Genomic DNA, 14,710 nt, shown 5'->3' on the forward strand with positions numbered 1-14,710 from the left:
ACAAAAGAGTTATAAGCAACCAAAGTTGGGGAATGTCAATTTTCAAGGATTGGACAAAGAACGGGATTCTGAGAGTCTGAGAAGGAGTGGGAGGATATCCAGAGGAGATTGGTGTCCTGAAAGCCAAGGGAGGAGAGATTCTGGAAGAAATGGGAAATCCCTTCTGACTTTAAGTAGGAAGCCATTGTCAACCTCAGGGAGAAGATTTTTCAGAAGTATAGTGGGGACAGAAACCAGACAAAGGTAGGTATAAAGTAGGTACAACAGCAGGTAAGGAAGCATAGATGTGAAGTGAAGACTATTCCTCCAAGAATAGCTATCTTAAATGATGTGTGGAATAGGGTGGGATATACGTAGGTACATAAATGGATGATCTTTCAAGAAAGTTGACTGTGAATAAAAGAAAAGAGAAAGGACCACTGCTGGAGGGCAATGCAGAATCAAGGCAATTGTCTTAAAGGATGGGATAAATTTGGGCAAGTATATAAGCTGGGGTAAGGTATCCAGAGAAAAAGCAAATTATAAGTTTCCCTGATAAGGAAGATACTGACGAAGCAACTCCTTGAGTAGACAGAAGTGATTTCCTTCCAATCAAGATGAAGCTAGTGTCCTTGAATGGAGGACCTACAAGTCTTCCTCTGAAACCAGAAGGGAAGAAGAAATGATAGGCTAGTTTCTGAGGTGTGAGAGAAGAATTTATACATAAGCCCTTGGAATGATGGCGTATTCCATTAACCCCAGCTACTGTGGATTTAATTAATGTTTTAATAGTCATTAATGTTTTCATTTATTTTTTTCTGTACATAGGGTGACAAGTAATATTTAGAAGACATTTAAGTCACTTTAAATGGCTGGCATAAATATTTTGAATATTTTTTAACATATAGAAAATACATAACTCAAATGAAATATTTATCCCGAATTTATACCCATTTATGCGAAATGGATTCATTTATACTTCTAACTATATTTTATTTGAAATTTTAAGTGGAAGTTTTACTTTGGAACAACTTTTCCCAATCTACCAGTAGAAGACGCTTTGGAACATAAAACTGTTTTTGAAATGAAATGCATTATCATACTCATTAAAATTCACTCTCCTGGAAATATAAAACTGATTTATTTAATGCACTACAAAATTCTCCATAAAAGTACCCCACATTGTGAAATAATGCTAATTAGGAGGAGAGGCAAAACATAATACATTTTCTTTAAATTTTAGGGCAATTAGCATAACTTTCATTAATGCGGTATAAAAACTGCAATTATTTTCATTTGTACTTTTTGGTAGAATTTATATTCATTAAAAGTCTATGGTTTCATATTCTGTAATATGAAAATGAACATGACTTCATAATGTTTTATAGCCAGATAAATCAGTAGGTGATTTCATTCATTTATGTAACAAGTAAGAACCTATTATATGTAAGCATTGTGATTCAGCAGTCTTCATGGCAAAATTTCTGGCATTTACCATCTGGAATTCTCTTGTATGTAGCTCTGATTGCACACCGTCCACTATAAATTTCTGCTCTCATGGCTGAGCAACTAGCATTCCAGAGGCAAAACGTCTTCTTGACATGACCAGCATAATTGTCAAAATAGAATTTATTACACTCAAGAGGTAGATGGGTTTTTCTTGTTATTTAGGTATTAAAATTTATAGAAACAGAAAAATTTGAGACTTACTTGGCAAAAATATTGTATACTGGTTATTTTTAGACTTGATGTTACTTTTTTCAAAAAAGTCTTAATGAAAAGGCATGAGGATTCCTTCCTCACACTTAAAAGTAATTCACTGACTGAATGTATTTTACGTAATTATAAATTTGACCATCTTTCTACAGTTTTAGAATTATTGGCTAAAACCATCATTGCCTCTTTCCTTTTTCATCCCTCATTTTTTTGAGATCTCATATTCTGCTACTACTGCCAAGTAGTATAAGTTTAATAAACTTAGGACTGTGAACCAGGAGGAGGCAGGATTTAAGTTTATGCTTAATATGTAGAAAACCAACTATTCTTTAATGACTCCTTTCTCCTGGGATCTACAACTAATGAAGGCACAGTTGTAACTCAGAAACCTTGAGAATAGCAGAGTTCGAGATGATATGGATGTTGCACATTATCTTTGATTTAAAAACAAGAAGCTGGAGGGCAGAAAACCTAACTGACATGCTCAAAGTTACCATGTGTATGAGCAGCACAGATTGTACTAGAAACCTGGTATTCTGATTTCAGTTGAGTTTTTCATCATCTAATGCCAATAATCCTGTATGTTTGTTTCTGAGAATGCTGTGGAATGGCAAATTTTATAGTCACATAACTAGTATTACTGGTGGGTTGATTTACAGGATTAATGTTATTACCCATTTGCGACAAATGCCATAACAAGAATTTATTTTGCTCACTGTTTCCATATTTAGAATAGCACTTGGTACATTTGTGGAATGAACAAAGAGGAAGAAGAAAGACAAATTAGGCAAATGTGTGGTATAGGACCAAAGAGGACAGAGCTTTGCTACGGTCACTTTAGAAACCCAGACACAAGAAAATCTGTAGAAAAATAGTTCTGTTTTTGTACACTCAGCTGCATTGCTGGACTCACACATGCATCTTCCTGAATTTGTTTTGTGAATATTGTTCTCTTCCCAATGTCATAACAATAAAATAATTCAACAAATGTGCATGCCAAGCTCTGAGAGAAAAATGGTAAATAAGACTTAGTCCTTGCTCTTGAGGGAAACTAGCTATTTTAAATTAAGATTTTAAAAACCAGCAGTTTCTCTGAATTGGCATTTCTGTTTATCTCCACTAGAGCAATTAGAGAGGTGATTGTGATGAATGTACATCTTCACTCTTTTCTGTTTTGCATTGAAGATATTCTCAAATCAGTAAATGGGATAAGTAAAGGGTTAAGATTAGGTCAGTGATTAACAGTTATATCTTGTTACACGCATATTGGATTTGCCATCTATAAAACACTTCTGCTATCTCTTCTTCCATTTAAACTTAGAAATTACCAATGGATATAATTTTAGATAGAACAAATTGATAATTAACCCCACTTACACTTAACTGATGTGTGTGTGCGCACATGTGGGTAAGGGGATAAAACAGGGTACTTTTTGAGTTAAATTGAAACTACAATTTTTAAATTTTGTATTTTTATGTACTTGAACTTTATGATAAAGGGCTGATTGGAAAACTAACTTGTTTCCAAGAATCTCCTGATAATGGTTGCACTCCCCCTCATAAGCTTTCAATGAATGATGCAGAAACACATTAAGTATCACAGCTCTTCCTTTTGGAACCTGCCACAGAACATCTCACATAAATTAGACATTGGTATGAACAGGAAAGTTAGCTCTTTTGGTGATAAGAAATTGGTCTCACTTGAGTTGAATGGCAGAAAATAAAGATAATCCAGGACAATGGAAAAGGGAGAAAGTATAATCTCCCCACCCCACATATACACAAAATCACAGCCCATGCAAATAAATGCACACTGCAGATTCAAACATGAAGGGGGCTTTGTTCTCAAGTGACTGAAACACTGATCAACTTCTCATCAATTAGGCAACCGAATAGAAGAAAAAATTCATTTTTTCCCCCAACTGATTTGAGTGGTCATGTTAACTCATTTGAACCTCTGTCAAATTTAATTCTAAATTCTCATCCCGATTTCACTCGGAACTTGCCACAACTGTTTACCCCTTCCATCTTGAAACATTTTCCTTCATAAAGCCACAGGAACCCCTCTGTTAATGTTTCTTTTCCTTTACAAGCCATGCTTTTATATAGCCATTTGCTAGTCACCCCCCCTATCTTTAAAATTGGAGGCTCCCAGTCCTTAGAATGTTTCTCTTGCTTATTGATACTCACTCTCTAGATGTTCTCAATCAGTATCCGGCTTTAACTACCCTTCACGTGCCAATCATCTCTACTTGGATATTTAAGAGGCATCTCAAGCTTGAAATGTTCCAAACAGGGCTCTTGATTCCCTCTTCCTCCCGCTATGCCCATGCTCATCTATTATATTCCTTTCATCAATAAAGGGCAATTGCTCTTCTAGTTGCTTAGGTCAAAAACTTTGCAGGCATGGATTCCTCTTTCTCTTATATCCCCCATTCCCATCCATTGTCAAGTCCTGTGGTTCTTCCTTTGAATTATATTCTCCATTTCCCACCACCTTCACTCCTATGGTCCTGCTCCAAGCTTTCTTCATCTCTCATGTGGATTGCTGTGAAAGCCGTTTGCTCATCTTTGTTTTTCCATCCTGGCTCACCAACAGTCTATTCTCAACACAGCAGCCAGCATGAGCCTTTTACTGTGTTACGTCACTCCTCTGTTACCACAGCTCATCATTTCATTCAAAAGTGAAACCCAAAGTCCTTTATATGGTCCATGGCTACACCAGACTACATGATTGGTTTTGCTCCACCCCCACCCATCTCTCTGATCTCATCTACATTCCACCTCTTCCCTACTGAGCTTCAGCCACAGTAACCCCTTGTTGCTGACCTGTCTACACCAAGCACAGCCTGCCCCAGGACCCTGGATGCTCTGCTCTTTCTTCAATATCCATACAGTTCACTGCCTCACTTCCTTTTGATTTCTGCACTCCAAGAGAGCAGTCTTCCTTGTCCACTACTCTCTACTGCCTCATTCACTACTCTCCTCTCCGTGACCCTGTTTATTCAGTTTTAGTTCTTTCCAATGCCCAGCAGGCATTTCATTAATTGTTGTCTAATTTCTCTTAGGAGATAATCTTCTTGAGGCAGAGTCTTTGCTATGACTGCATTCTTAACACCTAGACTAGTGCTGAGCGTGCAGTAAATCCTCATCAAATGCTTATTAAATGTAGATCAAAGAAAAAAAATAAATTCAGAGCAAAGGAGAATGGCCAACAGAAGCCATCAAAGATTTGTTGGAAAAATAAATTTTGGGGAAACTGATATAATGTAAAATCTTACAGTCAGGTCAGGTGCAGTGGTACATGCCTGTAATCCTAGTGGCTTGGAGGCTGAGGCAGGAGGATTGCAAGTTTAAAGCCAGCCTCACAACTTAGCAAGGCCCTAAGCAACTTAGCAAGACCCTGTCTCAAAATAAAAAATAAAAAGGGTTGGAGATGTGACTCAGTGATGAAGCATCCCTGGGTTCAATCCCTGTACCAAAACAACAACAAACTTATGATCAGAAAATTTCAGTTTGAGTTTTGTTTCTGCTACTTCTAAGTGGTGTGGCAACAACTCTGCAGGAATTCCCACTATCTTTTCTCTCTCATCCTCGGGGGGTCATCTTTGCATCAATTTCCCTATATATGTATGTCTTCTGAGATCCATGGTGTTTTCATGTTCAGGATGGGGAATATTGTCATTGATATATACTTAGATATCTCTACTTGGATATTTATAGTTCAGAGCTACTGAACTATGGCCAAGCCTAAGTCTAATTCTAAATTCTTTCAAGAAAGTTGAAAATGCAAATATGAGAATGCTTTCTAAAATTTAATAGATATGCTGGTGGCTTGAGTGTACCTCAAAAGCCCATACAAAATCACAGCACAAAAGTTTTCATCTATGATTTAACATAACCAATAATTATATATCCCTGAGATTCAGGTCAAGGTATAGATGACATATGAGGACTATCAAGGGTGAAGTGTCTACTACTTGTGTGAATTCAAACCATTCCTCAAATGCTCTGAGTATCACATAATGGCATCTCCTAGCTTTCTTTGTTTCTTTTTGTGTGTGTGGTTAATGAGATCCAGAACAGAGTTCTTACCAATACAATGTGGAAAGAAGTGATATACACCCCTTCTAGCACTGGCCCCTGAAGCCTTTTTTAATGATACTGCACTCACTGTTTCTCATTTTAGCTGTGAGCTGGTTAAGGAGCACCTAGTAGGGGGATGTCTTCTGAGATTCATGTGATCTGGTAGGTCACAGTATACAGAGATCTACCAGAAAGAAGAAGCCTGGATCCCTGTTTGGAGGAGAGCTAAGAGATATGCCAATACAGGAACACATGTGCTGGAAATTACATGAATGGAGAGCAGAATGTTATTGTGTTAAGTTACTAAGACTTGAGGGCATATTTGTTAATACAGCAGCCAGTATATCATGCCATTTACAACTCATGCTGCAGATTTGTTACTGAGTCGTATATTTTTATATACTGACACCAAATGTAAAGTCAGATTATTTTGAATAATATTCAATGTGGAATATTCATTTTGAAATTCTCCTAATCTCTCGGAATACCAATATTTTCAAATAACCCGTGCTTTTCTGTCAGAAATGTTCCTGTGTCAGATCCTTATGACTGGTGAGACTTTAAATCTGTTTTTGCTGCTTAAACATGTTTTGATGATTTCTTAAGTCTTTTATTTGTTTATGTGGTCATGGTGGATTTTTCCTAACTGCTTCATTAAAAGTGTCGTCTATATCATTAACCAAGTGACTACTTGAATATTTCTCCAAACAAAGAGCAACATGAAACAAATACAAAAATATTTTGGGGTAAAGGGATTAATGTATGAAACTTACTCTCAAATAGTTCAAAAACACACATACACACACATGCACACACACACAACTTATGAAACAAGTAGGACCAAATATTAACAGTGACATGGGCAAATGGTATATGGTGTACTTTCATTTTTCCCCATGAATCTGAAATTATTGTTAATTAAAAATGTTTTGGAAAAAAGTATTAGAACTATTTAAAATACCAATACTTCTTATAGCATTACTTTTCATATTTTTCTCTATATAGTTTAAAATTGGAATACAATGTTTCTTCTGATAATTATGTTTTTCTTTAAATTTGAAGAATTTTTTATATAAATGCAATTCTCTTTGTATATAATTTTATGTTTTTTCCTCAAACAAAGCTCTGATATAATCTATGGTGCACTTCAAACACTGAATTTTCTTTTAATGTTAAAAAAGGGAAGTTTTGCATTATCTAATATATTCTGCATAAAAAGGGAAGAATAGGTATAGGAAGAGAAAGTTTCAAAACCCAATCAAATGCAATTTAAAGGAGGTTCACAAATAATATATGGAACTTTGTTGAATTTTAATCTAAATCAGAGAAAAATGTAAGATAAGCATTGATGCTGGCAATCAGCCTGGGTTTTCTTTATTCCAGACATCAAAGAGCCTCCTTTGCAAAGACTATAATGATTTCCTGTTCCATATTAGGTTGAGCATTAGCCAACAAATTATTTATAAATAAACTAGTATGTTTCCTGAATCATAAAAATATAAAAATGTTAGTCAATCTAATTAAGAAAATAGCACTATTAAGAAATGAGAATAATAGAAATACTTTTAGGTAAAGTGGAAATTGCAAGAAAAATAGAGAATGCTATTGAAATATATTGGAAAACATGACTGAGAGAGATAATTTTGAAGGACAATCATACATTATAAAAACTGAGCCCAGGCAATACAGAAACTCTAAGATTAATCATGATGGAAGAAAATGAGAAAGTTCTAAGAGGGTGCAGATCCTTACATCAAACCAAACTAACCAAACCAAACAACAACAACACCAACAACAAAAATAAAAAACAAAACACAATATACCAGAACTAGATCACTTCAAAGATGTACATTGTAGATAATTTCAATGCAATTGTTTCCTAGCAGAGAGAGCTATTGCTTTTATGAAGAGCATAACTTTAATAGTAAAAGTCTAACAAAAAAAGAAAACTTCATACCAATATCATAAATTAATGTTAATGCAAAATTTTACATAAACAAATAGAATTTTGGATAGTCCAATACTAATGAATCCCTTAATACAATTTATCACAGTGATAAATTAAAGGAGAAGATAACTATCATTTTCATAGATGCCAAAAAAGCTTTTGATAAAATTAGTTATACATTTTTTCTTTTTTGCCATGCTGGGGACTGAATGCAGGGATGTTCTAGCATTGAGCTACTTCCTTAACCCCTTTTATTTTTTATTTTGAGACAAGGTTTCAAAGTTTAAGTTTTAAGTTGCTGAGGCTGCCCTGAATTTGGGATCTATTAGCCTGTTGAGTCACTGGGATTACAGGCATGTGCCACCATGCCTAGTCACATTATCCATTTTTTAAAAAAAATTTTTTTAGATGTTGATGGGCCTTTATTTTCTTCATATATTTATATGTGGTAGTGAGAATCGAACCCAATAACTCATACATGCTAGGCAAGTGCTCTATCACTGAGCCACAACCCCAGTCGATAAAGATTTCTAATGAAATGGCGTTGTGGGGCATGTCCTTAACATGGTAAAATTAATCTCAAAGTGAAAAGCCAGTGTTGTGATTGATTGTATAAAATGAGACTGTTTCCATTTTAATTCATGAATTAAGACAGAAATTTCCATAATCTCCATTATTAATATTGTTCAAGAAACAGCAGTTAAATGTATCAAATGAGTCAGAGGTATGCAAATAAGAAAACAGGAGGCAAAGTGTTTGTTAATTCTAAGTGGCATGAATGCATGTGCCCAAAGCCCACGGAATGAAATGAAGAAAACAAAGAGAGATATAAGATGATATAAAAGCTCTGGGGGTAGATATAAATGCAATAAAGAAAGAATGTACTTACATTGGTATTTATTAACCATTTGTCTCTGTCTAATAGAATATTAACTCCATGAGAAAAAGGATACATTTAGCTCTGTTGATTACTTTGTCTCCAGTGCCAAACAAAACAAAACACAAACAAATTTAAAAAAAAAGTCTGTCACACAGTGGGCATTTAAGAAGAAAAGGGAACGAATGAATCTATATTATAGATTATTATAGCTCTATACTCTTGTGCAGGTAGATTAGAGATACATTATTTTTATAATAGAAAATGACTGAAAACAACAAAAATATCCATTTGAGGGTATCTGATTGTGAGAATTAAAAATAATGGAACATATTTCTGAATGCATATATAAAACCTTTCAAAACAAATTAAGAAGGCAAGACACTAAGCTATTATACAAGTGAAATACATTAATAAGACCTGAAATCATATAAATTAAGTCTTCCACAATCAAATGATTAAAAATCAACAATAGAAGAATTAGAAAATCCCAAATGTTTGAAAAATAAGTAACACATTTCTAAGTAATCTATGATCCAAAGAAGAAATTACAAGAAAAATAAGCAAATATCTTAAGCTGAGTAAAAAAAGAAAGCATGGTATTTCAAAAGTTGTGGAATTCAGCTAAAGAAGTGTTTAAAGTGAATTTGTAGCATTAAATATCTTTATTAGAAAGAGAACTAAAATCCCTCATCTGAGCATCTACTTCAAAAAGATAGAAAAGGAAAAGTAGACCCAACACAAATAAGTGGAAGAGATGAAATTAGAAAGATTAGAGTGGAAACTATTGAAACAAAACAAATACTTCCCTCCCCTGGAAAGACAAAGAAAATCAATGAATCCAAAAGTTGGTTCTTAGATACAGAAACACAAATTACCAAAATTGATTCACAAAGAAAAAGAAAACTGGAAGAGACCTAAATCAAGAAAAGAAATTGAGTTAACAACTAAAAAGATATTTTAACAAATAAAAGCCTAGCCTAGATGACACCATGAGGGAATTTTATCAAACTTTTAAGGCAGAAATACTATGTGAACCCAAATTTTTTTAGAAAGCAAAGGGGGTTGGCGCTTTCATCCAGACAGAGACATCACATGTAAAGAAAACAACAGAACAACCCCCTGCCTAAGCAGGTTTAAAAATCCTTAGCAAAATATATGGAAACAGAATCCAACGACTTACAAAAAAAAAAAAAAAAAAAAGGAGACACCGTGACCAAGTGGAGTTAAACTAGGAATATAAAATTAGTCCAACATCTAAAAATTATATTACATAATATACTATTTTAACAGGATAACAGAATAAAATTACATGGTCATTTTAATAGATGCAGAAAAAATTTGATGAAGCTCAAGACCCATTGATTATTAAAAGTCTAATTAAATAAAACTTCCTCAACTTGATAAGGGCATATAAAAACCCTGCACCTAAAAATCATACTTAATGTTCTAAGGCTAAAGCTTTCTCTTTTAACTAGGGAAGGTAAGGACATCTGCTTGTATGTCTCCTACTTGACAGCATGCAGAGAGTTCTAGATTGTATAAAAAGGCAAAGGGAAGCTTTCAAAGGCATACAAGCTGGAAAGGAGAAAAGGAAAAAGTGTTACTGAAAGAAATAGTAACTATGTAGAAAATACCGTGGAAGCTACAAAAGTCCCCAGACATAAACAGTGGGTTTGATACAGTTGCAGTGTACAAGATCAAAATCAAAATCAAATACTTTTATATATATTAGCAATGAATAATTGAAATAACATTAAGAATAATTTTATGTACAATAATATTAGAAAGAATAAAACATCTAGGAATAAGTTTAACAAATGTGCAAGAGTTGCACACTGAAGATTATAAACCGTTGCCTAGAGAAGTTAAAGAAGATCAAAATAAATGAAGAGATACATATGTGAAGTGAAAGGCTTAATGTTAATCTGGGGAACTATAGATTCAACATAATACTGAAATCTCAGCAGGCCTTTTATTTAAAATAATTAAAAATCCAATCATAAAATTTCTGTGTCTATGGGAATGCAAAGGACCTTGAATAGCTAAGATCATTTTGAAAAGGGAGAAAAAAATTGGAGGATTCACAAACATTCTCCGATTTCAAGGCATAACATAAAGCTACAATAATCTAGATAGCATGCTATTAGCACAAGTAGATATACAGATCAGTGAAACAGAATAAATATTCTAGAAGTAAGCCTTCACATTTCTGCAAATTCAGTTTTGTCAAATGCCCACCCACTGGCAAATGTACAAGAAAGGTCCATACAATGGAATACTACTGGGTAGTAAAAGAAACAAACTACTTGGACACACATCTGTTGAATAATTCTTAAAACTTTTATGCTTTTAAAAATACTATATATTCTATGATTCAACTTATAAAAATATTCTACTTACAAAAATAAACTATTTAGAAAGCAAATTTGTGGTTACCTGGGACTAGAGGTAGGAGAGGGAATAGGCAAACAATGGGAAAAAGGAACTCAGGATGATGGATGATCCACAGATGATGGTGCTTGTTATACAACTCTAGCATAAAAATTTTAAACTTAATGAAGTGTATATACTTGTCATGCTTTGTGAATTTTATAGCATGTAAATTATGCATGGCACATATTTAAAAAGTTAAAAACATCCTTATAACCAAGACACTTTGAGGCAAAATATTTTTATATCATCCTACCTATATCACATATAGCACATATGTGTGCCAGTAGATGATAATCTTTCTGAAAGTATATATACCAAAAACATATTTGCCTCTGGGAAAAAGGACTTAAAAATATGGGATAGAACAGATAATTACTTTTCATTGTGTATTTTCTGACATTATTTGCTTAAAGAATTAAACCATGTACATTATTACATCATAAATAAAAAAGTAGTAGTAAATAATTAAAAACAATCAACCAACCATGGTCCTGATATAAGGACTGGGCTGGTGACCCTGCTCAGGTCAGGAGCACTTCTGAGTAGCCTGTAATAAGATCATGAAAGTGAAACTTATCACAAAAAAATGGTGCTAATTTCCAATGGGTGCACATTGTGGGAATTCGGGAAAACTCAAGGGGTCTGTGACTAGAAGTATTCTAATTATCTCAGCCTACTACATCCTGCAATTCTACACTAGCCAAAATATAAAAGCAAAGCACTCACCTCCCCCCACACAAGCAACAAAACTTTGATTACCTGAGGATTAAACAGAGAAAGCAAGAGAATGAGGGAGTGAGGGTGTGAGCAGGGACTCTAGCTAAAAGTAGGCCCACAGAAAAATGTTTTCAGAAATGTCCAAAATTTAATAACATAAATAAAGTAATATAAAATAAAGTAATAATATAAATAAATTTTTTCAAAGTCACTTTTCTTACTAAGAAGCCATTTTAAATTAAATGCATCCAAATTCATTTCTGTGAATCATGGAATGGATCCTGCATGGTGGCTTTCTGTTATGATAACATCAAGAAACTGTTCCCAAAGTTTGATCTTTCAATTGGATATTATGAACATGACAGCTAGTTAACTAGGAATATGTGTATTAATCTTAAACTATGGGAACAATTAAAATCCATTGTCAGCATTTTAATTACCAAAATTCAAGTCCAATTTTCTAACAACTCCTTAAGAAGAGCAAATTTAAGGTTATTTTGCTATTATATTAATTTCCCTTTGTAATGTAGGCACATAATACTTTTTATAGTGTCGTTCACAATTACAAAGTATTTGGTGAATCAACAACATAATACTTCCTTGAAGAGGGTGAAATAAATCACAAATGGTGCTTCTTTCAACTTTGATTTCTTTCGCTTGCAAACTGACAGGGCTTTCATGTTGAGTTTAGCACTTCAAAATAGGCGATCACGTATGTCCGCCATACGTTGCGTTCTTCATGCCTGAGTTCCTCACAGCACTGCTCCTTCTGAGCCATCTCTGCTGAAGCTTCAGTGCTAATTGAGACTCAACAGATAAATAGCGAGCACCTACTGCAGGACACTCAGTTCTAGGACACTACCCCTGGGGGAGGTGGCATTACTGTCTGTAGTAACAGACCAGATGTAGCTCATAGACTCTACGAGTTCTAAGTCCCACAACTGGTAGATGAGAAAACCAAGACTTCCCCTGAGTCTTTTTTTTTTTTCTATTGATCTCAATATTTTACTAACCTCAATTTATTTTTTGTTTATTTATTACATACATGACAATAGTTTCTTTACATTTTGCCTTGTGGTATCTTTATCAGTAACCTCTTTCCTCCTTCCTGCTCCAGTTTCACTTGTCAAAAAGAGTTCAGCAGCAGAGAAGTGAAAGGGGGATGCTTGGCTTTGTCCCATTCCTTCCCCACAGAGAAAGTAGAGAAGAAGGAATCAGAACTCACACCACTCTTCCCTGTTCCCATTTCCAGATGTCACTCAGAATATTCAGCCCAGAGTTTCAACTCTGGCCCTTTTCTATTACTTACTTCCTGGGTCATGGGAGGCCCCATGAATAACTGTTGCTGGAGCACCGAGATAAGGTGTTGCTTCAACAACAATATCTATAATAGTGTCCTAAAATAGTGGAAGAAGTGTCCTGAAAAACCCTATTAAGAACTCTGAAAGGATATTTTTTAATAGCAACATAGCTCCTAATTATTGAGATTAATCCTTATTGAGATCAGCAAGAGTTGAACTAGCTTCCACCTCCTGGTCTGGAATCCCAGGCACAATTCAAAGCATTGCTTACGTTGGAAAAGCAGGTTTCTTACTTAAATCAATGGGCAACCAGACTGAATTTTCTATAACTGGTGCACTAATGAATGTTGGAAATACAGCTCATTCATGGGGATTCAATATTTACTGTCCAAGTTCATGTCAATATATTGAAAGCACTATTATTGTTGTTAGATATAAAATATGAAAATATATATTCTCAAAATTAAAAAAAAAACAAACAGTTTCCCATGTTCATGTTTTCTTCATGAAAACATTAGAAGAAAATTAGAAGCACGATTTCTTTCCCCCCTACAGAAACCTCCATTTTAACAATATTATAAAGTGTCTGGCCATTTTACTACATTGCTGAGTCAGTGTGTGTCTTACCTCCTCGATGGATGATCAAAGAAGTCTCACTTCCAATAGGGCAGTCCTTAAGTATATCCACTACTTCTGTATGGCTCAGGTTCTGTACATTCTGCTGGTTGATCTCAACAATGAGGTCGCCTTCACACAGGCCAGGGCATCCCTGAATGTCAAGTATTTGTTTCACTCGCTGTCCTGTAGGACTGTCAGCAATAGTGAAGCCAAAGCCCTGGGCACCTTTCACAATGGTTAAGGTCATAAGTTCAGCTTGGGTGGCCCCAGATGAAGCCATAGACACATTGTCGTCATGGACAGGTGGTGGATACGTGCCATCTAGCTGACCATCGGCTGGCATGGAGTGCAAAGAATGAGGTGGCCGATCTGTTATATCTGGAACTGACTGTGAGGTCCGAGAAATGTATTCCAAATAGGTTTCATAGTTATGTCTTCCATTGACCATCACTGGAGGTGGCCTTTCCATTATTGCAAGGGGTGGCACCATGCTGTTAGCAGGATCTTCAGGATCAAAGGGCAAAGGGTAGCCACGACACAATACCAGGTTGACACTCTGACCAATGGGAACAGACTGGAAAAGTTTGACAACATCTGCATGAGTGTGTCCAAGGACACAAACTTCATTAATATAGACAATGACATCACCTGCAAGGAAAAAAAGAGAGATTGACAACATGAGGTAAGTTCAATTAATGTCAACAGAGAAAAATGGAATTATTTATGAGACTAGTGAAAGAGGTGCTCGGTGTCTCAGTAAGCAGTGAGAAAATCAATTAGAATAATACTTAAATTCACTGTAGGTGACTCAAGGTTACAACAGGTCTGCCAACAAATAAAATGATCAAATGCTGGGGAAAAAAGACTCTGGTTATTCTTGAAATTCAGAAACAACTTCATATTCAGAAAGGAAGGCTAAGAAAGAAAAGGTTAGAAGTGTTTGTGCCTTGAAGAAACATAGATTGCAAGCTTCTTTTTCATCCTCACTTGTATTTTTGGTGCAGTTCAGTTAATAGAGTTTCCAAAGTACTG

The 14,710-nt window shown here is 34.9% G+C and overlaps 1 protein-coding gene across 2 annotated transcripts in view; it reads right to left on the bottom strand.

The window, feature by feature from the left end:
* Magi2 (membrane associated guanylate kinase, WW and PDZ domain containing 2) overlaps positions 1–14,710 on the bottom strand; it is a 1,291,542-nt gene that overhangs the window by 216,235 nt on the left and 1,060,597 nt on the right. For both annotated transcript variants that reach the window (XM_026384953.2, XM_026384952.2), the window contains exon 10: positions 13,688–14,326. In XM_026384953.2, coding sequence (XP_026240738.1) covers positions 13,688–14,326 — 639 coding nt within the window. The remainder of the gene's footprint in view (positions 1–13,687; positions 14,327–14,710) is intronic.

Source organism: Urocitellus parryii, chromosome 3 (genome assembly GCF_045843805.1).
Source record: "Urocitellus parryii isolate mUroPar1 chromosome 3, mUroPar1.hap1, whole genome shotgun sequence".
Classification (NCBI taxonomy): Eukaryota; Metazoa; Chordata; class Mammalia; order Rodentia; family Sciuridae; genus Urocitellus; species Urocitellus parryii.